General features: G+C 43.4%; 2 protein-coding genes and 1 long non-coding RNA gene across 11 annotated transcripts in view; all 3 read right to left on the minus strand.

Annotated features, from left to right (window-relative positions):
• Nucleotide 1: 1 nt before the first annotated feature.
• Nucleotides 2–16,185, minus strand: POMT1 (protein O-mannosyltransferase 1). Of its 3 annotated transcripts, none has more exons than XM_067309336.1 (21): nucleotides 16,090–16,185; nucleotides 15,430–15,553; nucleotides 14,584–14,727; nucleotides 14,184–14,290; nucleotides 13,519–13,569; nucleotides 13,034–13,105; nucleotides 11,857–11,968; nucleotides 11,046–11,111; nucleotides 10,375–10,468; nucleotides 9,787–9,942; nucleotides 8,751–8,881; nucleotides 8,409–8,504; nucleotides 6,927–7,019; nucleotides 5,787–5,883; nucleotides 5,603–5,695; nucleotides 4,959–5,079; nucleotides 4,381–4,478; nucleotides 3,943–4,056; nucleotides 3,267–3,393; nucleotides 2,381–2,558; nucleotides 2–2,106 (listed from the first exon to the last, which is right to left on the minus strand). In XM_067309336.1, exons 3-21 carry the CDS (start codon nucleotides 14,703–14,705, stop codon nucleotides 1,932–1,934), a joined length of 2,103 nt encoding a protein of 700 aa, XP_067165437.1. In that variant the 5' UTR covers nucleotides 14,706–14,727; nucleotides 15,430–15,553; nucleotides 16,090–16,185; the 3' UTR covers nucleotides 2–1,931. The 3 variants fall into 3 exon arrangements, with proteins under 3 accessions (XP_067165437.1, XP_067165436.1, XP_067165439.1); XM_067309335.1 differs by having other exon boundaries at nucleotides 13,034–13,180; XM_067309338.1 differs by lacking the exon at nucleotides 13,034–13,105.
• A 334-nt stretch (nucleotides 16,186–16,519) lies between these two features.
• On the minus strand, nucleotides 16,520–18,586 carry LOC106490326 (uncharacterized). The gene is made up of 2 exons (XR_001293594.2): nucleotides 18,303–18,586; nucleotides 16,520–16,796 (listed from the first exon to the last, which is right to left on the minus strand). It is a non-coding gene; the product is annotated as an uncharacterized lncRNA (long non-coding RNA).
• Nucleotides 18,587–19,684: 1,098 nt separating this feature from the next.
• Nucleotides 19,685–25,838, minus strand: part of PRRC2B (proline rich coiled-coil 2B) — a 48,785-nt gene continuing 42,631 nt past the window's right edge. For 3 of the 7 annotated variants that reach the window (XM_067309248.1, XM_067309250.1, XM_067309247.1), the window contains exons 28-32: nucleotides 24,989–25,229; nucleotides 23,288–23,464; nucleotides 22,517–22,608; nucleotides 21,794–21,914; nucleotides 19,685–21,333 (exon numbers count right to left, since the gene is read on the minus strand). In XM_067309248.1, coding sequence (XP_067165349.1) covers nucleotides 21,193–21,333; nucleotides 21,794–21,914; nucleotides 22,517–22,608; nucleotides 23,288–23,464; nucleotides 24,989–25,229 — 772 coding nt within the window. In that variant the 3' untranslated portion in view covers nucleotides 19,685–21,192. Of the gene's footprint in view, nucleotides 21,334–21,793; nucleotides 21,915–22,516; nucleotides 22,609–22,907; nucleotides 23,000–23,287; nucleotides 23,465–24,988; nucleotides 25,230–25,838 lie in introns of those variants that run through there. The other 4 variants (XM_067309252.1, XM_067309251.1, XM_067309253.1 and 1 more) reach the window with 3 other exon arrangements.

Here is a 25,838-nt window from a genome sequence, read left to right on the forward strand (position 1 = left end):
GTGAGCAGAAATGACCATTTTATATAAAAGAGGTTTGCGCTACTTCCACTACAACAACATAAACATACAAAAAGGAATATTTTTGGAGATGTTCTTATACTCAACAGTTCTTTCTCCCTCTAAGGGCAACTCAGAATTGTTAGCTTTATTTCTGTAATCATTGAAGCTTTAGAGAAAAGAATAAAAATGCAGTCTGCACTGTCATCTCTATACCATCTTCAACACAGTAGAAAGTAGTAGAGGTTAGTTATTTACTGGTGAACACCATGGCTCAGTGGTATGTTTGTGTAATGCTGAGGGGAGAGAGAGAAAGCAGTTCATTTCCTGACTGCTGTTGAGCTCTTTCTAGGTCAGGGTGACAGACTAACTTAGATCATGAGATACTTCACCGAAGTACCATACATTAGCTATCAGGGCAGCTTTAAGGAGTAGCAAAATAGTCACTAAACTCTCCTTTGAATGAATCTAGTGTTTGATCATACCTTCCTAGTGGGGGAGATGATCAAGGCAGCCTTGAACAGCATTTGTTACAGCAGTAGGGAGCTCTACAGTAAAAACACCCTGGTCAGTCTATACTGCTGTTCTCAGTAAGCTTTGATCTCTACTGCAAGGGCCTGCGGCTGCAACCACCAAAAAAAAAACAAAACAAAAAAAAAACCCAAACTGGGCCTGGCTACTCTACCAGTTGTTGAAAACACATAGAGTGAGCTACTACATGTTTTCCAGTAAATGGTTGTGTGTGAGGGAACCCAGTCCTTATCTTGCAGCCTCTGCTACCCTGTGAATTCCTCTGCTGATGCAAATCAGGGCAGGGGCTGAGTTATCTATGCAGGTTTTCCCCTGAACCCCAATGTACAACTCAGAGCAGATTTCCTTTTAGCATTATCAGGTCTACATTGCTCAAAGCTCCTCCTCCGAAGAGATCTGAGGTCTAACCCTGTAGCCCAGTAAATACAATACTGCCATTGCTAGTAACAGGCCACAGGCTTTGTACTAACTTCGCAAGGCCTCAGGATCTGTCTGGCTTTGTCTGACTTTTCTTGGCCTGCCTGGAGGTTTGTTTTAGCTAGTTTAGCTGTAACAGCATTTTTAATGCCTAACTTGTTTTATTTTTTGCTTAGGCTTATAAAAATTATGGTTATACCATATGATTATGCATAGATAATAGTAACAAGTCATTAATCTATGTAGAATGAACTATTTATAATCCTAACATAATGGTGTAGTGCAGAGAAATAAGGATGATGATAGCAGAGGCCATGAGCGTGGGGGCACTGAATTTGGTGTAGTGGAATACAAGCATGGGATGATACTGGAGAGCACGGGACCAATTACTGGTAATTAAAGAAATGCAAACTTTGGAGCTGGGCAAAAGCAGTTTTTAGGAACAAAGAGAACAAGCAGCCAATATATAGAAGACTGTTCATCTAGAGTAACATGGCACTGCAGACCAAGCAAGAAAGAGCAAAGTGTAAAAGTGCTAGAAAACACGTAAAATAGACCCACATGTACCCTAGAGCAAGAAGAAAGAAACCATCAACATCAGAATCCCAGCAGAGGCAGAAGAAACCCCTGTTACCAACATTATACTCTTCCCAGCAAAGGACCTGGGATGCTGACAACTTGCTGTAACCACCCTCCGGACTGAAGCCAGCAACCTTACGACCCTGAGGCACAGTGGAAAGGGGAGCATAACAGGAGTAGAGACTGGGAAGTGTGTTCATAACAACTTCAGCTATTACTGTTGAAAGTTTTTCTGTAACGGTGTTCTTCTTTTATTTTCTCGTTTTTCTATTTTAATTAAATCTGGACTAATGCCAATTATTTGCTCAGACTGCTAAGATTTCAATTATACTAACAATAAATTCTTGGCTTTGCATAAAAGATATTTCCATTTGCCTTTAACAAGATTGTCAGTGTAACTGAGGCTGTTACCGTTTTCGGATGAGGATGTTCCAGCTGTCCTTCCAGCGCAAATCCTTGAGCTCAGCAACCGACAGAGAGGGCTCCCCGTAGGTCACGGGGCTGAACGTGCAATAGACAAGGTAAACCGAAGAGAACCAGGCCACGATCAATGCGCTGAACATGCTTTTGGGAAGTAGAGATCTGGGATGAGGTGGAGAGAGGGAGCAAAAAAGAGCATTCAAGTTATATCAAAGCTATCCAAACACTCCATCCAAATGCAAGAGGCAGATACCGGATCTCTGTCTCTGTCTCTCTCTGTCTCTCTCTCTTTTTTTCCCCCCTACAGGAAAATGCCAAGATATGGCCACAAACACTGTTTTCCTGCAGTAGCTTGACAAGAGGCTAGCACTGGAAGACAGAACCTTTCCACTTGTTTTGTCCTTATCTGTTAAAAACTGTGTGATGACCCACATACCTGCAGAGATGATTGCTGAGGTGCTGTAATACAATGGGAATCAGGAGAATCTGGAATGTGAGGGCAGGTAGGTAGTGGTACAGGAAAAGCGTTTTCTCCATCAGGAAGAAGGGCAGGTAATTCACAGCCCAGCCTCCAACACAGATCCCCCCAGCTGATACCCAGAGCTGCCATGCATCTGCAGGAGAGAGGAGAACAACTCTGACCCTAATACCATCTTAAAACACTGTCCCTAGAAACTTAAAGCCTCTAAGAAGTTACCTACTTGCAGGGTTTTTTTTATTTTCTATAGTTTGTGTTAAAAGACCTTTAACTTGACCACACTCCTCAATGGAGGAAAATGGTTACATTGTGTCATGCTTTTATGAAGTACCTATCAAGACAGACCACTGCCAAAAGGAAGCAGCTTCACCACCCCCCCCCCCCCCCCCATGACAGCAGAATGTACTTCCAAAAAAGGTCAGGGAAAACAGGCCATGCAGAGGAGATGGCACCTCTGTCAGAAAGAACACATCTAAAATAAATAACCCCCCCCCCACACACACAGAGTCAGTATCTCCCTCTGTTTCCTTTACATCAGTCACAAAGGTTCTCCGTACATTCCAAATCTGATGCCTGGAGATGATTGCTTTTATCGAGAGAATAACTCAAGTATTATGCTGGCTATATTGTTTCATGAGGTCACCTTCCCAAAGGCGATAATCAATCTCTTGCTGGGCAGGAAGAAGAGGGAGTATTCTACATGCCTGTGTGTCCCAAACAAAAATTTCAGAGCTATTGCACAGGAAAAGGTGCTACCATAGCTAAACACACAGTTGCAAAAAATGTGGCTCTGGCCCCATTAAAGTTCAGTAGACCAAGATAACTCGTCTCTATGGAATCAGACCTTCAGGAATGTCGTAAATTCTTCTCCTTCGTCGTACCAAGTACCACAGTGACAAACACATGTAGACCAGAGTAGCGACATTAGCTGAAGCCCAGGTGAGAACATTCCCAATGAGGTGGATCTGAGCCTGCAGGATATGAGATGGTCTGAGCCAGAAGAAGGAACATGCCACAGTTCTTTTAGATAAGTTCAAATATTACCCACATATACTTGCTAAATTAGAACTTCAGAATGTAGCTGGCTAGTAACCTGATCTTTCTTGGAACAAAGCAAGCTGATAAACTTTGATGCTCTTAGACTCTTTTTTTTTTTTTTTTTTTTTTTTTAATGTATGACACTTAAAAGATGCTACTGAAGATGAACTCATCTTTTAAACAGAATCAGCAATGGTAATTACTAAATTGCAGTTACCCTTTAAAAAGAGTGCAAGAAGTGATTTCATTAAAAGAAACAATTGTAAAAGCTATATCACATGTCAAAAAAAAAAAATCATTGCCCTGGGAAAAAAAATTATTTGCTTTGAAACACCCAGGATTCTTAACGGAATCCATTCTAGACCAGCTCTTTGGATTGAACTCTAACTGCAGCCCTGCTCTCACTCACACTTCTGGAGCTCACATCAGAACTCATCTGCTTTGTTCTATGGGCTCACGTTTATTCCTGTCTTCAGACTTACCCCAGAGGTTGGGTGGAGCCAGTAGGCAATATTTGTATCCATTGTGATCCAGTCCAGAGCAGAGGAGCTGTATTTATGTTCCGTATCTTCATTTTTCAATGTTAGTATCTTCCACTAGAACAAAGGAAACAGAATTGGAACCACAATTGAGATACCAGGCATGGATGAGCAGCTCCAGATGTAAGACGGTAAGTTCTTAACCTGAGAGCGGAGAAAGATTTTTCATCTCTTGTACTGAGTACTGATCAATAAAATGGTTTTATTTCGTTCTAATAAAATGCACTTTCCTTAGTGAATTTCTGAAATGTTAGTAAGGGGCATCAACACTACTGATTTCACACATAAAAATATCAAGGTTCAGTTTCAGAGAGATTCTGGTCCTGCTCTGCAGCAGAATAAAGGACAAAGCAAACAGAAGGGAACAGGGAAGATATTCACCTGCAATTCTGCAAATTTGGCCATGAAGCTGAGGTTTTTACTGATGTCCATCTGTGTAGGAGAGTGGAGCTCCACTTCCCTTTCTTTCTGCTCTTGACCTGGAAGAAAACAGCATGGCTCAGAAAGAGCAACATAACAGCGAGAAACTAAGGGATGAGCCCATGATATAACTCTGTTCTTCACTCAAGGGGCCAGTCTGCGATAGTCTGGTTGCAAGAGGGCTCTGAGGGGATTTTTAAGGGTTTTGGACACCATGGTAGAGCCAGGGCCCACTCAAAAGCTGTTCGAACCCATAACTGTGGTCTGGCTGACTGTGGCCAGGACACCCTATGCCATGACCACGAGAACATCCTCCTCAGTCTGTACACAGCACAAGTAATTCCATAGGACAGCATCCTTCCACCACGTTCCACTGCAGCTAATCCAACACAATGGGTAAGTTTTGTTCCTCTCATACTACGAAGGAATGTACTTTTATGCAAAACACACACACATCATGTATTAACACATGATACCTTTCTATGAACAGGAAGGCCCCCATCACAGAAATCTCTCTAGAGAACACGGCTGAGACATACTTTTCCCGTATCTGTGCTCTTCCACATTCCACACCATGCTCTGATGGTAGCCTTTCGACAACTTCTCGCCAACCACCTCCAGCTGCCGGTATCCCCACTCAGGTAACGATGCTCCACTGAGCTAAAAGTGAAAGATGGCAAAGATGATTTAGACTTACAGTCCTGCCAATGTGAACTTCAGGCTGGAAGTTTCTAGGCCCTGACTTAGTAGTCCCTTCTCGGAGGAAGGGACTGCTAAAAAGTACGTGAAGAGTCACCACACAGTACAGTCTCAACAAACGCTACAGCTATAAAAAGTCAGTAATTCTGGTAAACACACTGTGACGAGATTCTTAACTGCTCCAGCTGCTATGAGCTACTACACACAGACCCAGCACCAATTTCTGAGGCAGTGTCTGAGGCTCAGTTGTGTAGAGTGGTCACAACCTCCTGAGAAGCAGGACAGCTCTGCATGCTGAAAAGGAATCAGTACGACTACCTGAAACACACACTGCCTTTTTTCCCTTTTACCATATTGAGCAGGTTTATTGTTTCCTTTTATTTATTTATATGTTTGTTTTATGTGGTTTGGGCCTTTTGGAGCACAGAGATTACACAAGTTGCATGGGGGAAAAGCTGTAGGCAGATAAACAAAACACTTTTACCTTTAGCACTGCGGAGGTGTTCACATGAACAAACCTCACTTCTGACAGAATTGTCTTCCACACATCTGTATCAGATTCCCGATTTACAATTTCCTACAACAGACAGATGGATTTTGATTGTCATTTTGTCTCTGCTGTTTCTTCCAGAAAACAATATGCTTCTCCCTTCCCTTTGACTACTCACCACTCTCCAGAGGTTCTGTGCTGGCATGGAGATGTTATAATCAATATAACAGGAGACTTCTTGGGAGTGGGGGCTAAGAGGGGCAGCAACATCATGCCTGCAAGACAAGTAAAATAAGCACCGACAGATCCTCCAATATCGTTTACCAAATTTGTATGAAAAACAAACCCATAAAGGTATTGAGATGGCTTAGACCAGATTCATCAATAAAGTAAAACCAAATAACCCGTTTGTACAGATTGCACTGTTTACTCTGAAAGAGAACACTCCCCATTAACAAGAGCTGCCAGGAACAGGCTTGGAGGAAGCCAGTACGGATGACTGCTGTCCTGGGCTGAAGAACAAGCACTGATTGTGACAAACAGAGAAGCTGTTCACTGGGGTTTCCAATAATGAACAAACTGGGTTTGGAAGGGACACAGCAAAAACCCAAGCTCAGAATGTTCCCCTTCCAAATCGGAGTGATATTCAAGTGCACGCTCACTCCCTTTGGATAGCAGTCGGGAGGCCATTTCACAGTGCAGTCTTTACAAAACAGGCAGGAACCCACAGCAGTCAGCCTCAGCACACCGGCTTCTCCAAAATATTGTCTTAACTTTCAGAGCACACCCTTCATCCAGGGTTATGCCATGAAAGTCAGTAGAGCTGCTAGATGACCTGTCAGTCTCACAAAACAGTAAATATCTCTGCCTGCCTGGAGAGGAGGCAGCGAAGGGGGAAGGATGGAGACTCACCAAGGGAAATATGTATTTATGAATCTGCAGAACTAGCATGAATTGTATCAGGTAACTATGAGTCAAAATGTTTGCAACCATCATTAGCCCCTTTTAAGACCCCTAGTACAGTAGACCAGAAACAGCTAGCAGGCACTGAATGGTTTTTGATTAGTATCACATCCCACTGCCAAGTCAACTGCACAAAATAAATAAGCACACTGAATCCCTTCTCTAGGGCACAGGGATGACCTATGTGACCAACCATTTGAGGCCCCTCCTAGGCCCGCTGTTTAAGAATCCATGAATAACAGGTAGTTTATAGTGTAGTTGAACATAAGGGTCATTCATTGCACTTCCACCTCAAATAGTTATTCTGAGAAACGAGAAAACAGGATGAAGAGCTGAGGATGGGGTAAAGTCTTACGTGTTGAGGTATCGAGTCGTGATGCCATGGACCAGCTGCACAATGTGCCCATGTCTGACAGGACGGGGTGGGTTACTCACCACCAGCTGCTGCCTGGTGGAGTGACACAGAAGAGGAAGCGGTTACATTCTTCTTTCTAAATAATGCAACCTTGTCATGACCAAACTGTCAGGTCAAGAAGCTGCAGACATGGATAAAAGGAGAGACGTTTAGGCGGTAAGATGAGAAATTCAAGCAACTGATAGATTATACCAGAATGGAAACAAAGTTTGCCAAGGCAAAGGAGAGTTAAGGGCAGAATGACTCAGGGGATGGGTAATGGGATACCGACACCCCAGTCTTTAGGTCAGTGGTCTGAATCCAGGTCAGTCAGGAGCGAGTCCAGATTATTCCCATCCAACAGCTGTTTGGTGGCTTTGGTGAAATGAGTAAGTGCTTCAGTGAGATCTGACAGGTGTTCTTACCACCACTGATATCACTTTTGGCAGGCTCATAAGAGAGATTAATGGCTACATCCATGAAGGAGACCACACTCAACTTGCCTGTTAACAGGGCTAATGCATGCTTTGGCAAGGGGGAATGCTGCAGTTGACCTAGCTGCTGCCTGTACTTGATCGCTCTGTGAGGTTCACAGAAGGCCTACACATTCTCCAGGGCTTGTAAGAGTCTTGAGTCTGAAGAACTTTAAGAAGATACCATTTTCTGTGGTTCCCACAGAGAGTCTGGTACAATCTACATTTGTAAGGTTTGTACTATGGCCAATCTTTTCCGGTGTGGATATGATTTACAGTGGCACACAGTTCTGGAAGGACTGTTTATACAGTTCCCAGAGTAACATGAGAAACCTACAAAAGCAACTTTTTGATCAGTATAAAATGACATCGCACAAGGGCTTTCACTGGCAGAGCTACAGGAACAAAGAGTCCTGCTCCTAACTGACAGTTACACTGGGAAAACGCTCAGTCACAGACACGCACTTGGAATTCCTCCTGATGTGGCAGGCTCTACAGTTCATCCCACATTTGAAGTACAAAGAAATACTCATTCTGCAAAAGTGATTTCTACTCTCTTCAGAGACCTATTCAAGTTTGATAAAACTCATCAAGGCAATTTAATGCCAAGGCTTGCACACTTCAAAAAGCAGCACTTCACTTTCATGCAAAGCACCTGAAGAGTTCCCATCAATCTCATTCCTCTTTAAAGTTCCCTTTGCACACCGCACAGCTCAAGCTCTGGTGGGAGCAGTACAAATAGAATTTCTGAGCCTTCAGTAATGCTTCTAACATAATGAAGATGATGGAGCAATCAGCCAGCCTGACCAACTCTGCAGCTGAAATGACTTCCCTCAGGATCACACATGGCTTCAGCCTCCATAAGCAGAGAATAGTTATGTTCAGTCTAAGCTAAGCACTACTTATGTTTTGGAAGTGTATTGAAGCTGTGCTTACAGCAGGTTGGCATTTAAGTCTCTTGCATACTTACATTCCAGGATCTTTGACAATCCACCAGTTGTTCACATCCTTGAAGGGATAACATGTCACCTGCTGTTGATGGGAACTACCTCGGCCATTCTCATACCTGTACAGAAGGTTAAAACAAAACAAGTGTGGAACAGTACATTTCCATGTTCAACAGTCACAGCAATACAAATCTGCATCGGATCACTGGCTCCACTCTTACAGAGCACAGAGAACCTGTGCAGCTACAGTGTGCTCTGAAGGCTTAATGGACAGGCTGCCCCAACCTGAACTAAGATATCTGGACTGCCAGATGAACCAGAGCATATTTTCACCCTAAGATTACATAATAAACCAGATTCCTCACCTGATGGGATAAGTGTTTTTGTGAGAATGGAGCCAACACTGCATGGGTTTGCCCAATACATTCCGCAGAGTAATCTGAGAGCCATAAGCCACCTCTAAGGGTTGACCCTGAGTGATTCGAGCTAGCCCACCCTGTGAAGCATAATGAAAGGATAAGCGGAAAGAAGAAACGGCAGCCCAGAGGCTGTTTAAATTCTAGTAAGAGTCACTTGTCACTTTAACATAGCAGTAGCTTAGCATAATGCCTTCTCATCTGGTTGTATCTAAAAAATAAAAATAAATAAAGTCTTGCAGTATCACACTCACCAGAAATTAAATAAACCAGACTTTGATTTATTGTTGATGTTTAATTATTTATTACATCGTATATATAATAACAATCTATATATATTTATTATATCTTTAATTATTTATTATATCTTGCAGGCTTTGCAAGACTGTGGGGTCTTAGGGAATATCCCTAAAGCCATGCTGTACAAACAGAAAGACTAAGCGGTCTCTTACAGATAAATCACACAGTCATCCCTGTAATATATAAATGCCTTTTAGCAGAGGATTAAGTGACATCACTACATACAGCTTTCTTTCACCTACAGACGACACTGTGTGTTAGCAGTATACAACTGGATACATTGGTACAGTTTTCCTCATAGCTGGATGTTTTAAACCATAATCCCCTAAATTTTTTTTTCCATTAAATTATCGGATTAAAATAAATTACAAATATAATCAATCTAATATATTCAAATAATATACAGTTTCTTGTTGGACCAATTCCAAAGTCATCACTTAAAGAGTTCAGTACTGTATCTGCTCCTGTGGAGTTCCCTGTAGAAAAGGCCAAGTCTTCAGCAGAAGAGTGAACATACTGCTCTTAGTTCATGGGGAAAAAGCTTTTCATCTGCTATTAAGATTTCTGTCCTTTATTTTTTAAACTTAAAGCAGCACTACAGCACCAAAGCAGTAAAATGACATAAAAGGAACAAATATGCAGGATCAAAGGAACAAGAGCGCAGGCATGACCATGTTTTCTTTACCTCTAAGCTGGCTTGGAAAGCACTTGTCATAATTTGGTCATGAGGCCCAGAGCGATACAGCAAAGCCAAGTGAACATAGAAGAAGGACAGGTACATTGTCACTGGGATGATGATGAGGGCCAACCCCCGAGCCAGAAAATGGCACATCAAGGAAACCTAGAACACAGAATTCACTGTTTTCATGTCCCAGATACTAAAAATACCAGCGCAATTGACTTGTTTTACTTGCCTTTTTTAAGTCCCCCAACCACCCTCATTCAGCTACAACATTGAGGACAGCTGGATAACTTTCACTGAAGATTTGAACTGGAGCCAGCAGGAGGTATGTGGAATAGCATAGGTTTTGAGCCACAAATCACCAAGATAAGGATATCAGCAGAAAAACCAATCACACACACATGCTTTTCTTAAACTTAACTCCATCTTCCCCAGCAGCTGTGCTGGGAAACTGTTCTACAACACAAGGTTTTGCAAACTATGATAGGGGACTGTAGGATAAAAAACAGCTAAAGGCAGATTTGTTACCTCCTAGCTGGTTCTTGTTATGGAAAGTTACACACAATGTATTTTGAATGCTGTGCTACCTACATTTGACAAGGTCTGGTCTCCTATCATATGCCAGAAGTGGAGTCCTGTGATGACCAAAAGCAGCATATAGGTGAACAGGCCCATATATTTCACTCTGAGAAAAGAGCACATAAAAACTCAACAGGGTTAAAAACTATACACATCTGTAACTGTTACTTAATGAAAGACATATATATTCAAACTCTCTCTTGAACAGGATGCATTTAAGTCCAAGGGCTTTAATTCATGACAAGTTCGGTATGCCAATATACAAGAGCTTCAAGGCTTTGACCCTAGAAGAAGTAATTTGTTTGCTAATTAAATTAAATAGCTGGCAGTGACAAAGGCAGAGAATCTTCTTGGTAACAAGGTGACAGGTCAGAAAGCACTGAGTCCCTGAATTCAGACTTACTGAAGCTTGAGGGGACTAGGAAGGAGGGGTGAAATGCTGATGCTAATTTATAACATAAAGACATCTCTGAGAAAAACATTTTGTTCTTCCCATGACATTACCCTTTAATACCTGGTATTGCTCCCAGTGAATTGATATGCTTACTTTAGAAACAGTCTAACTCAAAAAAAAAGTCATGGAGAAGCATGCTCAGAACAACACCAAGAATGAAGCCCCACCAATACCTCAGATGGTAGGCAGGAAAGTCAGCTTACTAAAACAAAGATGTGTCAGTACTTACCCAACAGCACAGGAACAAGCTACTCCAGTCAACAGAAGCCAGAACCACCAGCTTCCAGAGAAGGAACTTAAATAAAAGGACAAAGGAAAGAATGTTACAGTGAGATCTGAATACCTGCTTGAATTTCTAATACACTTGCTTGAATACAGGTAATTTAACTTGAAAAAAACCCTGCAGTACTCCACTATTTCTTATTCTACTCAGAGGTATCTCATACTCAGCCTCCCAGGCCACCAACTCTCAGTCGTGACCTACAGGATATTGTTAAATGTACTTCTCTGTATTCTGAAAAGCAATTCTGAGCAGTAAAGGTCTATCTGGCTTCTGATACTGCAAATAAAGCAACGTATTCAGCCACTTGCAGGACTTGGTTTAAAGTTGATTTTACTTTAAGATCATGCCCTGCAAGGATCAGAGAACAATGAAGTCACAAGAAACAAAGCTCTCTAGATTCAGTGTTGGCAAACAGTAACAAAGGAAAGTAAGTGACCTACTATCATCAGTATTTCTGAGGAAAGAAGAAAACTATAATAATAAAACATCCAGGTAGGCAAATGTGTGCTCCCCAAGGGATTTTATTTTAATTAAAAAATAAAAAAGACAACCTTGCTACCAGTTTAAAAAAGATCATAACACTGTTCAGAAGAGCAAAACCTTAGGACAGCCTTGTGAGGAGTCAAAGTATTGGATTTTACAGACAGAGGAAATGAGTTTCAGAAAGGTCATGTGACTTACAGAAAAACACACACAGTCTGTGATAAAAAGAGTCATCAAAAGAGATCCAAAAGGATCAGAGACAATCCAGCTTTACCTGTAGCTCTGTGAATTGTAAAATTTCAGGTAGGACAAGACTGCAAGCAGGATAAAAAATATCAGTATTGATTCCAGGAGCATGAACCTCGACTGAGTGATCAAAGAGTTCTCTGTTGGAAAAGAGAGATGGACACAAAATTAGAGAAACTTATCTGCAGGGAAACTACTAGGCAAGTGCTCTACCTCAGAAAATAACATCATTATGCAAAAGAAGAACCTGCCCTTTTAAGAATGGGCCATCTACTTCCAATCCCACTGGCTGTAACAGGGAATTGTTGAGTTTAAAAGGACAAAAACCTTCTGACCGGAGCAAAGTGCATGGCCAATAATCGTCCCCAAGGACATAGAAGTGGACATAGAAGTGGGCAAAAGTAGAGTCTGGCAGCAGGCAGATAAAGCTGCTGTGCTTGCCTACAAAAGCACAGAAAATGAATGCTGGGAGACTCAGACAGGTGCTTCTCAAGGAAACAAGAGTCAAGGCAGTGACCCAAGTAAGCGATGAGCATGATGATGAATCTTCAAGAAAGGGAGTTGCATGGAGCTATGGCTGCCTTGTGTAGGGTTTCCTGAACTGGAACCAGAGCAGCAGGTAACTAGGAGAAGTTTCATTTATTAGACTGCTAACAGGCTGGTGAGAGGCTCCTTCCCTCTCAGGCAGACACTCAGAGAAAAATAAAAGAGGTGTAAACACGAGAACAGTGTCAAATCATGGTGCTAAGGACCAGACCGGCCTGCTGCAGTTTGGAAGCAAAGAAATTTGATGAGCTCCAACTTAAAGTAGAGCCCTCCTGCTAAGAAACAGTACGTTGTAACTCACCCTGTGAACCTCTGAGGAAGAGGGTACAGTGCTCCTCACAGGCAAGAAATGCGGTTTTCTGTGAGGCTGTTAAGGCTGGCCACTTTGTTCAATAATGAAGTGAACCAGCGGTACCTTGTTTAAAGACACAGTCTAGAATGGCACCTGCTGCAGAGCTGTATGGACAGAGGGGTCCAGAGAGGCGCAGCAGAGACTGATACAGGTCAGGACTGTGACTGGGCTCCAGTGTGTTGTTAGCGTTCTGTGGGGAGATGCTAACTCCAGCCACTGTTCCTTTTACATGCTCTAAAAATTCAGAAGGGGATAAGGGACTATACCCTCCCTGTATGAAGAATGGGGCCCAAGGGAATAATCTTACCTAAGAGAATCAGAAGAGCAGCTCCAAGTGCAGCACAGTGGGAGAAGTGCATTTCTACCAAAATCTGGTATGCTAAAGGGACACAGAGAGCACCAGCCAGCGCTGGCAGGAGTCGCAAGGACCAAACAGGAACATTCATACTATATTCTAAAATAGGAGACAACAGTGACACAAGAATTGGAAACTATTAATTGCAGAGAAGCTAGTTCAATACGGAACTCCTTATGACTACAACAACTTGTTGAATGTGACTCCTACCCCTAATAATTTTGTCCAGCTTGTACTACTTAAACTGTTAAACTTCTGTGCTACGGGAACATAATGCCTTAAACTTCCATTAGAGGCCTGCAGAAGACCTAGTTAAGAGGAGAACTAAAAGTGTCAGATAAAGCATTATTTCCACTAGTCAGGAAAAAGGAATCTGTCAGCTGCTCAAACACTGCTTATTTTCTCAAAAGAATGAGAATGTTAAAATCAGTTCTTACCAGCTCCAATTCTGTTCCACAAGAAGTTTCCATCAAATCCCCCTAAGTAACCTAAAACATAAACAACAATTCAGAATTTCCAGTGTCAAAACCGGAGTACAAGAAAAGGTGCTAAACTGGTCCTAGAACCATTTCGCAAACGCACAGCTCCTCCACACACGGAAGGCCTCTTTCCAAAAAAAGGATCCTCTTTCCTACTGTTTTGCCTGTAGCAGTGCTTGATAAACTGTAGAAGCATGAATAAAATATACCGGGAACAACAGATTCTCAGTGACAAAGGTATATGTAGATTTAATCCCTCCTTCCCATACACAGACACTTGTACATTGTGCATGTCTCAGCTATAGAAAGGAACTCAGGCCTTAAACTCAGCTTGTTGCCACTATTTCTAGGCACTAGCAGTTCTCATCTTATGTTCCTCTTTATTCAAATGACTGGATAACAATGAGGTAATGGACACATGGCTCTGTCACTTCCCAAGTACTCATGTGATAGCCCTGTAACAATACTAAATAAGGGAAATCCTAACTCTCTCTACATCAGAACCTCTCAACTGCCTTGTATTTTTCCCCAATGACAGGATCTGGCAACTTATATTTAACCAGAACTTCTCTCTTCCAGAGCAACCAAAAACAGACACTTCCCAATCTCAGCAGACGCCCTACCTCCCAAAGCTAGCAGCATATGGCCAAAAGGTGGGCCACTGTCATCCACGAAGAAGATTCTCTTCATGTAGAGGGAAACGAACTGGCCATAATAAACTTCATCAAAACTGAAACAACAGATAGAAACATGTCAAGTCTCATTGGAAGAATCCGGCAAGCTACAGGGATACTAGGGAAGGGAAGCCTGATTTGTTGGCAGAAGGCTAAGAATACGATGAAGCACGGTGAGACACTTTGGCCCCTTACCTTCCCCTCTTGACTTTCTGTTAGGGAAACGCTGTTACCACATTTACTGGGGCTGGCACCAGGCCAGCTCTGCTCTTCTGCTGCTGCTCTTATTCACAAGTGTTTTTTTTAAAAAATCCTGTGGTTCAAGTAGGAAGTAAAACATTTTACTCACACTACAGCCCGTGGATAGGAAAGCCCCCGAAGGCGGCTTATTAATCCCATTGCAGTCAATGCCAAGAGGTTCATATTTATCTCTGCAGTAACCACAATTGGATTCTTCAGAAATCCCAACATCCTGTCTAAGGTCTGACCAAACCTTTGAGAGCAATAAGAAAAAATCAGCAGTCACCCTTTTGCTATCTGAAGATCACTTGACAGAAAGCATGCAACACTACTTTTGGCTCCTAGTAACCCATGATAACTGACCTTCCAAAGTTTTCTTGGTTTACACATGTATGTGTTTTCTACTATACATACAGTAGTAACTTCAACTGTGAAAATGAAGAATTTACTAAACTTCCAAAAAAAACCCCCACCTAACTTTTCATCTGCCCTGCTTCTACAGGTATATGGTTCTCTGTCCAGTAAATTTCCAGTAAGCTGGAAACTTTACTTCTTCTTACACTGGTTCTGCAGTAACACAACAGCTTAATTCAAGACCATATTCTGCTGCTCTTTGCACTATGCAAACATCCCAAGCCAAACCCTGGTGCTAATGGTACACAAGCCAGATGCTCAGACACTAGGCTGCTCTCATAGCTTTTTTTTTTTTTAAGTTACTTCCTTGTAAACTGAGCATATTTGGTTGGTCAGGGGAAACCCACAAACATCCTCTGTCTTACAAAGTTGGCTATGGGAGCACCAGTGTAGGTGATGTAGGACTCTAGCACAACCTAGGGGGGAGAAACCCTGTAGAAAGCATGACTCAATTCTCTGCTACTCCTGTGGGCAGGAAGAATTGCTAAAAGCTAGCTAAACTGTCAGAAAATAGAAGGGCATCAATGTTGTATCTCCTCACCTCGATACAACTGAAAGTTACTGGAATAAATCCTTCTGCATGGCTTTGATCAGGTAAGAACAAAGCAAGATGTGAGCGCATCACCACCACCAAGCGCAGTGCCACCGTCCTCCTTTCTCGCTACCTACAAAACACAAGTCCTGTTCAGCTGCGTGCTGCCCTGCAGAACTGCCTTTCGCAAGAAACCCCTGGCAAAGCTGTGCTCTCCACCTGCGCCAGGGACTTCACGCTGCTGCCCCTCCTGCCTGTGCGCGAGGGCAGGCCCCATGCCCAGCCATCACCTCACAGGCCCTGTGACCCTACAGAGCGCCCTGAGGGGAGGAGACCACACTTTGCACGAGGCCCCTTCTCCCTGCAGTGCTGGCAGGCCTTGAACCCCGGGGCAGGAGGAAAATAGGACCTCTACCTCCCCCCCCCCAAGACTTGTCCCCCCCCTCGAGCCTTGGGGGTGGCAGTAGGATGACTGCCCCCCAAGGCCTCACACCCCCACCTTAAGCCTCATGGGGGGCACCAGGAACACCCCCCCCCGAGCCTTATAGGGGAGCAATAGGACCACTAACCCCCCCCCCAGGCCTCGCCCCCCTGCCTTAAGCATTATAGGGGGGGCACCAGGACCGCTACCCTCCCCCCCGGCCTCCTACCCCTCCCCTTGAGCCTTACGGAGCCGGGGGAGGGCAGTGGGACCCCAGCCGCCCCCCTGGTGCCCTTTGGGCGGCAGCGGGATCGGCCCCCCCCGCCCTCGCGACGCAGCCCCGAGGAGATGGCGGCCCCTTCCCCCTCCCCCCCTCCGCCGCCCGCCAGGGGGCGGGGCCGGCGCACGCGGCCTGCTCCGCCCCCTCCCGCCGCGGCGGCGCCGGATGTGGCGTCAGACGCACGCGGCGCCGCGAAGGAAGCGAGTCTTGTTGCTAGGGCAACGCTTCCGCGGGGGAGAAGCCGCCATGGCGGGGGCGAGGTGCCCCTCGGCGCCATCACCACAGCCCCGAGGGGCCCCCGGGTGCCTGCCGTCCCCCACCACGGGGGAAGCGTCCCGAGGTGCGGCCTTGCCTGCCGCATGTCTTTCCCTATTTAACCAAAACAACCAGACAGGGGCCTGTTTTTTGAGAAAAGCATAATCTGCTTTATTTTTGTTTTTAACTTTTTTTATTTAAATAAGGAGAATTCTTTCATATGGAAAGAGCTAATACAATCACATATTTGAAAGGAGAAACAATAGGTACTGAAACGAGGAAAAAGGGCAATAAAGAGTGTGCCGCAACTGGCCTGGTGATTCCGTGATTCGAGTTCCGGTCCAAGGAAAAGTTTCCAAAAAATATAAACAGGTTGCACGTTACACAATTATCCATCGTCTGCCCTTTCAAATATCTGGTCTACATGAAAAGACAAAGAGAGGAAAGGCCAAAAAAAATTTTTACTATACAGGTCATGAGGTTAAAAGCTTTAAGGAGTACAATAGCCCCTTGAGAAACAACAAATGCAATTTATACAGAACCAGAGAAAGGATTCCAGCTAGGGACAACGCCTTGAGACATGCTAAAGAGCGAGTGCCTCACTGCTGCTGCTGTGATTCCCAGGGTTACTGGTCAAGGTTATGGCTGCAGACGTCTTGAGGAACCCGTTGAACCCAGGAGGGTGTCTATGGCCACTAGGAAAACCTGGTGGTCTTTGGATTAAAACGAAATAAAAGAGTAGCTGGACGAGTGCTGTCTCTTCAGAGTCAGCAGTTCCATTGCTTTTGCAAAACGCTCATCTCTCATTGATGGGCCACATCTAAGAATATTCTGATGCCTGTTGTAAATTAATTCTTACAAGCAAATCTTTCTTACGTGGAAACTGGGCTGCCGTATGTCAAAAATAACCCATGCTACAAAGAATTAATCTGTGTTTAACCAGTCAGAAGCAAAACAGAAGGTTAACAAAATGCAACAGAACAGATCTTAGCATGCAGCGGTGCTCACTTGAAAGTGAATATAGTAGCTTGCCAAAAGGTGAGACATAGCCAAAGTGCTAAGCTCATTTTTTACTATATATCTATAAATACACGGGAACCACAGGGCAGCTTGTAGCTTTGCAGCATTCTTGCAAGGAAATTGTTAAACAGAGTGCCTCTCTGCATGAACACAAACACGTATGAAGTTCAATGGGCTGCAAACACATTCAGAGTTAGTGACTATGGTGTAGCTGTCACATGGCAGAGCCAAGAGTGAATTATGAAAGATCAACAATAATATCCGTTTCACTAGTGACTGTGCTGCTTCCACTTGTCATTTAAAAATATATTGGAGCATTTTTTTCTTCTTTTTTTCTTCCCTAACCTCAAGTTTGTTTTTAAATTAAGAGCTAAAAGCAGGCTGAACTGGAAAGCAGCACTGAATGCAGCTGCGAGACCATGAATCACTGTGTGTAAGAGAACCAGTTACAGACGTGCTTCAGAGCTTCAGGTGAACAATCTAAATCAAGAGCAGCAAAGTCAGCCTCTGAATATTTCTGCTTCACCCATTGTTGCTGAAAATATGGATTCCACTTCTCCCTCCCACTGCACACTGCATCTTTCCTAGCAGAAAGAGCCTGCAACCTGGTAGCTGATTTCCAGCCAAAGCAAAAGGAATAGCAGCAAAGGAATAAATCACTAGGGTGCTACCCTTCAGCAGTGGAGACGGCAAGCAGAAGTACCCCCTATCCATGTTCTATACATCTCCACCCTCCTCCTCCCCACCAAGAAGAATTTTATGTACCTACCAGCACCCTTTACATTTCTGCATCTTAAGGATCAGAGACTTTCCTTTTGACTGAAGAACACCACAAACTGCACTAACCTTGTGTTAGCTTTAAACAAACAAACAAACAAAAACATATGCCAAAGAAGGATATTGCACCTTAGAAATTTGGGCTCTAAAACTGCTTTCCATCACACAAAACTCCATTAAGTGAAAGAGAGTCTTGTCAACTGCAGCTGACAGTCACGCAAAGGTGAGGAATGGAATGAAGCTCACATGCATTTCTTGGCCTTTCCTGCACAGAATAATTCAGACATAATATATAAATAGAGCAGTGAAACAATTACTTTTTCACCTAGACCTACAACATCAAATACGTATAAATAAATTCTAGTGTTTTATTCTGTTGGGGGAAGAAATGGAGGAGATAAAAGAGAAAAAAGGGTCACCTTTTTCAACAGGAAGTATTGTAGTTCTGATGGCATTTACACCAGAGGTACTGAAACATCTTGTATCTAGCAATAACCTGATTCCTCCAACACATAAGACCATTTTAAAGTCATATAGGTGGGAGAAAAGAGGTTAGTGTCTTTGTAAAGGTTAAGTAGTGTGTCTAGGGGTAGGGAAGAGATGAGAAGAGGGGGGCTTGGAAAAGTCTCTGTAGCCATTACAGTTAGATTCTGGGCTAATATTAGCTAGGGCCAGCTGGGCAGAAGGATAACGTAAAGAAAAAAGACAATTCTGTTGTTCATGATATTCCAAGGAAGAAAAGAGAGTGGGATGACTTACTGATGGAGCAATCTTTGGAAAATCTTGGGAGCAGGCCTAGCAGATGAGGAGGCTGGTCTGGGAGATGTCTGAAGGCTAGGGAAATATTTGTAGCTAAATCTTAAACCCTGTACTTTGGAGGATGCTAGAGAGATACTGGCACACCCCGCTCTGAAGTTAAAAATCCACAAACAAGAGAGGGGAAAAAAGAGCTTTTATTTTTCTTAAAGTACCATCCTATCCCTTTCCCTTCGGGTTCTCTGCCATGCGCAATGGGGACACCTGTGGAGAGGGGACGTTACTATGTCTAAGTTAGTTTAGGTTTCTAAGCTCTTTTTAAAGCTATTGTATAAACGTTCTGATTTATACCTAGCTTAAAACTTCAAATGCATCTCTAAAAGTTATGAAGGATCTTTCCCAGAAAGGGGGAAAAAAAAGCAAACAAAACCAAAAACACCTTTCAGATCCTTTCCCAAATACATTCTTTGTTCAAAATATCTTCTTTGGAACCACCAATAAATGACTTGCTGCCATCTAGCAGAGGCAGATGGGACAGACAATTAGCAAGCTATCATCTACTGCAGAAATGAAGTTTTCCTTCCCTCATTCCAGAGTGACCAGCCTACTTTACGTTTTGAAGGAGCTAAGCAACACAAACCAAGTTAGCTGAAAATAGCTGAGTTTGCTTATGAATGCTTTCAACTGAAGGACTCTCAGGAACTTGTAAGTCCATCCTAAAAATCTACACACACATACACCCCCCCCCCCCCGAAACCAAACAATCAAAGAAATAAAACCCAGCCCCCTCCCCCGGGACCTTCCTTTCATATAGCATCAAATACTGTTGAGAAAGCGTAAGGTGGCAAGGCTGTATACGCACTATATGCAACTGCACCAAAAGGAAAGAACCCTTTGCTGTTCATCTGGGAAAGGAGAACAAAAGGATGATTCCAAACTGCCTCTGTAACCATGTGCTTCCAACACAAAAAAAGGAGCTTCTTTGTATGCTAAAATGGCTGCTTTGCAGAGGAGCTCCCTTACTGATGTGTTTCTATGCAAGTTTTACAAGAGGCTGCGAGTTACAAAGAGGAGCAGAAAGCAAGACCTTGGGGAAAAGGAGAAGAGCAAAGCTTAGGAGAGCAGCCCCAAGGGAGGAACACAATACAGAACTAGTCTCAGGAGACACAAAGAATTAGAGCGGCCAAGGTAGGGAGCATAAGAGCATCACAACTACAAAAAGTAGTCCATACAGATCTGTTGGCTCTGGCCAACTCTTCTGACCCATGGTGAGGTGAGGAGATTTTTCTTAACAGAGTTTACATTTTGTAAATCCATGATTTACATTTTGCTGCATGTTTGACAGTCACTAAAAAATCCCAAACCCACAACAAAACTAGATCCAGATGAGCTTGCAACAGAAATTCAGTGTTTTTTTTCTTAAAACGAAAATGCCACATTTTGTTGTGCACAAGGCACCCCAAAGCTACAATTAAAGTGGTGCAAGTTTCAAGATTAATGCACTGATTTACAATATACCTTTAGTACACATTTACTTCTAATGCAAGCACTGTTTCTAGCTTAAAACAAAAATACTGAAAAATGAATGCCTTAACTGTCCTGTACTTCTCTTAATCAAGTAACCTGAAAGGCTAAATCATCTGGGGAAAAATATACTCAAACCAACTCAGTTTAGAAGAGTCGTGATTCTTGAAGTAGCACAGAACCATATATAAAACTAAGCAGGGTTCTGTCAGAACATTTTCGTTGAAGGGAATTCTTTTCTGGAAGGAATGAGGGAGGCAGAAAGAAGGGGAAAAATGAGAGAACATATAAAAGTTCTGCTATAAACAAAGATATAGCGTTTTTCTTTTTTCTGTAAAAACCTCAGCTGCCTTTAAAATGAAAAACCTCAAACTAACCCCTCTCCCCCACTTGCCACTCCGCTGAGACAGAAGTAGGGAAGGAGAAGGACAGGCTTTGCCAAGTGAGCTATCACAGCTACCTGTGGATGGGGCGGGGGGGGGGGGCAGGGGAGAAATGGCTAGAGCCACTTAAAAGTCACATGGGGCTTGGCGGTTGGTTTGTTTTAAAGCAAGCAGGTCAATGTCATATCCACTGTTTCAAACTGCTTTGTTGGGAGAGGGGCTTGGATGATGTCATTGTAATCAGTCAATGTGGGGTGGGGAGTAGATCTGACGAGATTTTCAGGAGATCCAGTGGGGTCCAGTCTAAGCTGTAGTGCCTCTCAGCCAGCAGAACCAGCTGGGCATCAGAGGTGCTCCTAGGCCTTGCTTTCCTCCACTTTTACTGCCTGAGGTTTGATCGCTCCTGTGCGCACTGGCTTCATCTGGTTCGTGGAGGCTGTTTCTTGCAGCTTTACTGCTCCCAGATTGGCTTTAGTTTCATCCACCCGCTGCTTTGCCTTTTGACATACAGAAACAAAGCATTAGCTAGTGCAGAGACCTCTAGTCAGATATAAAAACAGACCATGATCACCATTCATGCAAGACATCACATTTACTCCAGAATTCAGGTGTTTCCTCTGTTGCTGTCTAAAACACTTCACTCATAAGGATCTCAAAGTGACTCACAAGCTTGTCAATGCAAAGAACCCATAAAAACCTCAACAACAAATAACATAAGCAGTGTAACGCAGGTAATCCTCTAATCTCTCCTGAGCTTGAATCAGACAGCATTACTCTTTGGCTCAGTTTAACATCCACCCACATACACAAACTCACTCTCCCCACAGGGAAAACAACTCCCATGTATAGTTCTAGTACACAGGCCTTTCCACCACCCTTTTAAGTACAAGGCAGAAACACAACGGTACAAAAGAGCAGATACAACTGGGCCAACCAAAGAGTACTGACATTCGCTACCTGTTGTACGTAGTGTCCTTGCACGGAGCCCATACTAACTGCTGGTCCAGATGGCTTCCCACTTGGGCTGGCAGAGCTAGGCCTGGAAATCGAAGAGTCGACAACATTCATGGAGTAAATTCTACAATGGAATGAGAACCTTATTCACGTGTGAAGGAAAAAAAGAAAAAAAAGAAAAAGACAGCAGAAAGCAGCAGAAGACACAGCATGAGTTTTTACTGTGAGGACTAGTGAGCTCCCCAGCCCAACAGACAACACAAGGATTAGTTAGGAAACAAAAATGAAGCAACTGCAAACCTCAAAAGGCTCAGTGGCCTAAAGGTTTGGACTATCTAGACATTAGCCCCTCTCATCTTCAGTTTGAGAATACAGTGCAGGAACTAAAACATTATTCAGTAATCCCCAACTCTTCCACCTCAACAAGGAACAGGCAAGAGCACATTCCAATTCCAATTTGCCCTTAAGGCATAGAAAATAAGTAACTTCACACACTTCCCCCAGGCACAAAGGAGCAAGTCAAAGAGACACACTGGTCCCTACCTAAAAACAAAACCATGATGATGCATTTTCATACAAGTATTTGGACTATAATAAGCACATTCCATATGTGAAAATCCAAGTGGATCTCGTACAGGGATGATGCATGCATCATGCCACTGCAAATGGTAAACACTGTTTCTTCCCCAGTCTGACTGAGGAGGTGAAGTTTTGTCAGTATTTTACCTGTATGTATGCGGTGATGGTACAGACCCTCCGGAGGACATATTCTGTTTACCATCGGAGAAATGAAACCCTTTCATTTCCATTTGGGAGGACTACAGAGGAAAATTAGTGAGAACATATGATCTTTCACAGATTCACAGATCACCCATTACCTCATATAAACTTTTAAGTCAAATCTTTGCCCTTCTACCCCTCATGCCCATTAAAAGAAGAAACATTTTTCAGGTGAAGAAAATGGGGCTTATAAGTGAAATAGTCTGTTTGTATTAAACCAACAAGCCAGCAGCCCAAGCAAACAGAACCTGGAAGTTAACTGCTGTGCTCTCTCCCCTAGAATAGACAAACTTATGATACGAATCCATCAAACCAGACATGACATTAATATACCTACTCAAACGGACAAGCTTCACAACAGTGTGAAATATCTGGGCAGTATTCCAACTGCGTCTGGAGCTCACCACCCCTCAAGCACTCTGGGGAAACCTGCGTAAACATGTAATAAAACTGGAGACTCCAAACTGGATCAAGGCAGGATGTGGCTCCCTGGAAACAGAATGATGAGCAGCAGCAAAACCTGAAAGACTGCTGGCCTGCGCTTTGGAGGCAAGAGGAAAAGGGCTCCTTCACTTTAACGCTAATCCTTGGCTTTGATATTTAAGGATCCCCAACAAACCAATCTCCCCTTTAACAGGCAGGATCAAGGAGTGAAACTTCACTGCGAGGGGAGGGGTTAATGAATGCCAAGATGAGCATGCAGGAGATCATCCTTACCTCCCTGCTGGTAGCAAGAACAGAAGGCTGGGATCCAGGAGGGAGGATTCTTCGGGGAGCTCCTACAGACAGGTTCTGCCCCTGAGGAAGCTGGATGGACTGTGGTAGAATCAGGGGCTGCTGGCCAGAGCCGTAGCGGGGCAGAGGAAGCTGGGAGCCAGGCACAGGCATTGTTAGCTGTGTGAGAAGTACATACAGTTACTAATTAATAATAGTGTTGGGTTTGTCTCTCCTAATATTCTGAAAGCATAGCATTGCTAAAAGGAGTCTTAAAAGCAGTGCAGAAAGGCACAGAATAAACACAAGTTAATGTTAAAGAGCGACTTTCAAAATGAAATGCATGTTCCGATAGCTTTGCCAACACCCTATCAGCTGGTCTTTTAATGCGGCAATGATTTAACACAACTGCACTCAGATATAGTCTTTTCTTCTTGCCTAGAACCTACATCCAGTTCTTCAGTCTTCCTTATACTCGCTGCATGGGTGAGCTCTCTTGCAGTGATGGCACTGCCAGACAGCTTACACTTTGTTTGCAGCTTGATGCCCAAACCAAGAAATCTGCTATACTTTTATGACAATGCATTTCGGGAAATGGACCCCTGAAAAAAAGTGATGGTGATCTCAGCTCTGTGTTCTGCAATAAGCTTTGAATTGATGATGGTGGAGGTTAATAGCAATTGAAAAAAAATGCAGCTCAGGACTTAATGGCCTCCTATTCCCTTTGACTTGATCTGGCCGTCCTCACAATATCTGCATTTGAGAGCTTCTATAACACCACTTTGTGATAAAAAAAAATTAAGGCTTTGCCATGTGATCCAAGCGTGAGACACCAAGTTACCAGCTTATGATGGATAAAGCATCTCTTCAAATAGTTAGCTTGCCAGTATTCTCTGTTTTCCCCAGCTATTTTCTCTGTTTTTAAGTCAGTCACAACAAGAAAGTTCCTCTTTAAATTAAAAAAAAAAAATTACAGATGTTCTTGCTTCCTTATTAAAAAAAATAATAATCCCCCCAAATTTAACATGGTGCCCTAAATATAAGCTGAGTTTAATAAAACTAGCATGCTCGTCCAGAGAAGCAAAACAGATTTGTCAGCACACGCATGAACAGAGCTACTCTGACAGCAGGATTCATGTCTCTGAACCATGCTTTACAAAAACTTTGTACACCACCAAGACACACAGTGAAGCTCTTGTTAAGTCACTGGCAAACATACCAGCAGAAATTGTTAACAAGACCTAGATACTCAATAAATTGAGAATACAGACAAGCTTTAATTGAAAGGTCATCGATACCCTGGAAGCTGAGTTAAATCTGGAGGAGATGGCGATTTAGCTCTTGGAGGTGGTAATTTTAGGACAACTATCACAACAGTATCATGCCCTCCTATCTGTGAAGCACAGCAGGTTTTGACCATGCATGAAGTGACTATATTGAGGGGGAAGGACATGCAAGTAACAAAATGACATCTCAGCAGAGACAGACAAGTAATTAGCAAGAATCTTATTAAATAAGGTGCTGCATGTTTGAAACAATGGTTCACAGAACAAAGACTCTCAGGAAATGTTTTGCTTCTTTACAAAAACCTTAATTCATGTAAACACGTGACTCTGCATAAGTACCAGTTTCAACCTAGTCTCAGAAACAAGCGGTTGGGAACGGCCCTGCACAAGGGGACACCTTGCAAGCCCTGCTCCTCACCTGTGTGAGCTGAGAGTCCATCATCTGGGAGGCTCCCATACCGGCTGCCTGGTTTATCTGGCCTTCATAAACCAGCGTCTGGCTTCCGTTCATTGGCTGATAGGGGGACCCAGACTGGGTTTTTACCACCTCCAAGGGCTGCATGCCTGGGAAGGCGGAATATGGAGGCTTTAGAGCAGTGCCTCCTGTCAGGACCATGGTGCTGGGTTGAGACAGACTGGGGTGCATATACACCTGAGACCTGGAGAAGAAAAAACACATACTTAAGTCATTATGCGGCAGGCCTTTGGAGGCCACACACACACCCCCACCCCTTCCAAGCTGTATCTGGCTTGCAGTCAGCAAGCAGTTCTCAGACACAACATCTACTAAATCGATAGCTTAGACATAAGCTGCAGCATCACTTTCCATTTTTGTTGTAGGGTTTTATATTCTTTTATTTCCATTTTTAAGCCCTTATAACCGTGTCCTTGCACTGCAGGAGTAGTCAACAGAATGATGTGTCCTATTGACATTTCAAATACCAATATCCCGCACAAGAAGCTTTGGATTAGTAGTAAGGGAGGATCCAGGTTACCAGAAATCTGTAGCAATTTTGCAAGCGGAAAAGTAATTGGAAATTAAAGATTCAACCAGCTTTAGCACAAGCAACAACAGTAGGTTTTTAGAGTCGCGATATCTAGATTTGAAGCCTAGAAGAACTATTCTGATCACTCACTCTCATCTCATGTAGGAAAGAGGGTACAGAGTCCCACAGCCAGCTGAACAGCGTGTGCCTGAACTGCAGCATCCCATTTAACTCAAAAGCGGGTGCCTCATTCCTTCGACTTTAGTAAGCAGTTCCTGTGGC

Source organism: Apteryx mantelli, chromosome 21 (assembly GCF_036417845.1).
Source record: "Apteryx mantelli isolate bAptMan1 chromosome 21, bAptMan1.hap1, whole genome shotgun sequence".
Taxonomy (NCBI): domain Eukaryota; kingdom Metazoa; phylum Chordata; class Aves; order Apterygiformes; family Apterygidae; genus Apteryx; species Apteryx mantelli.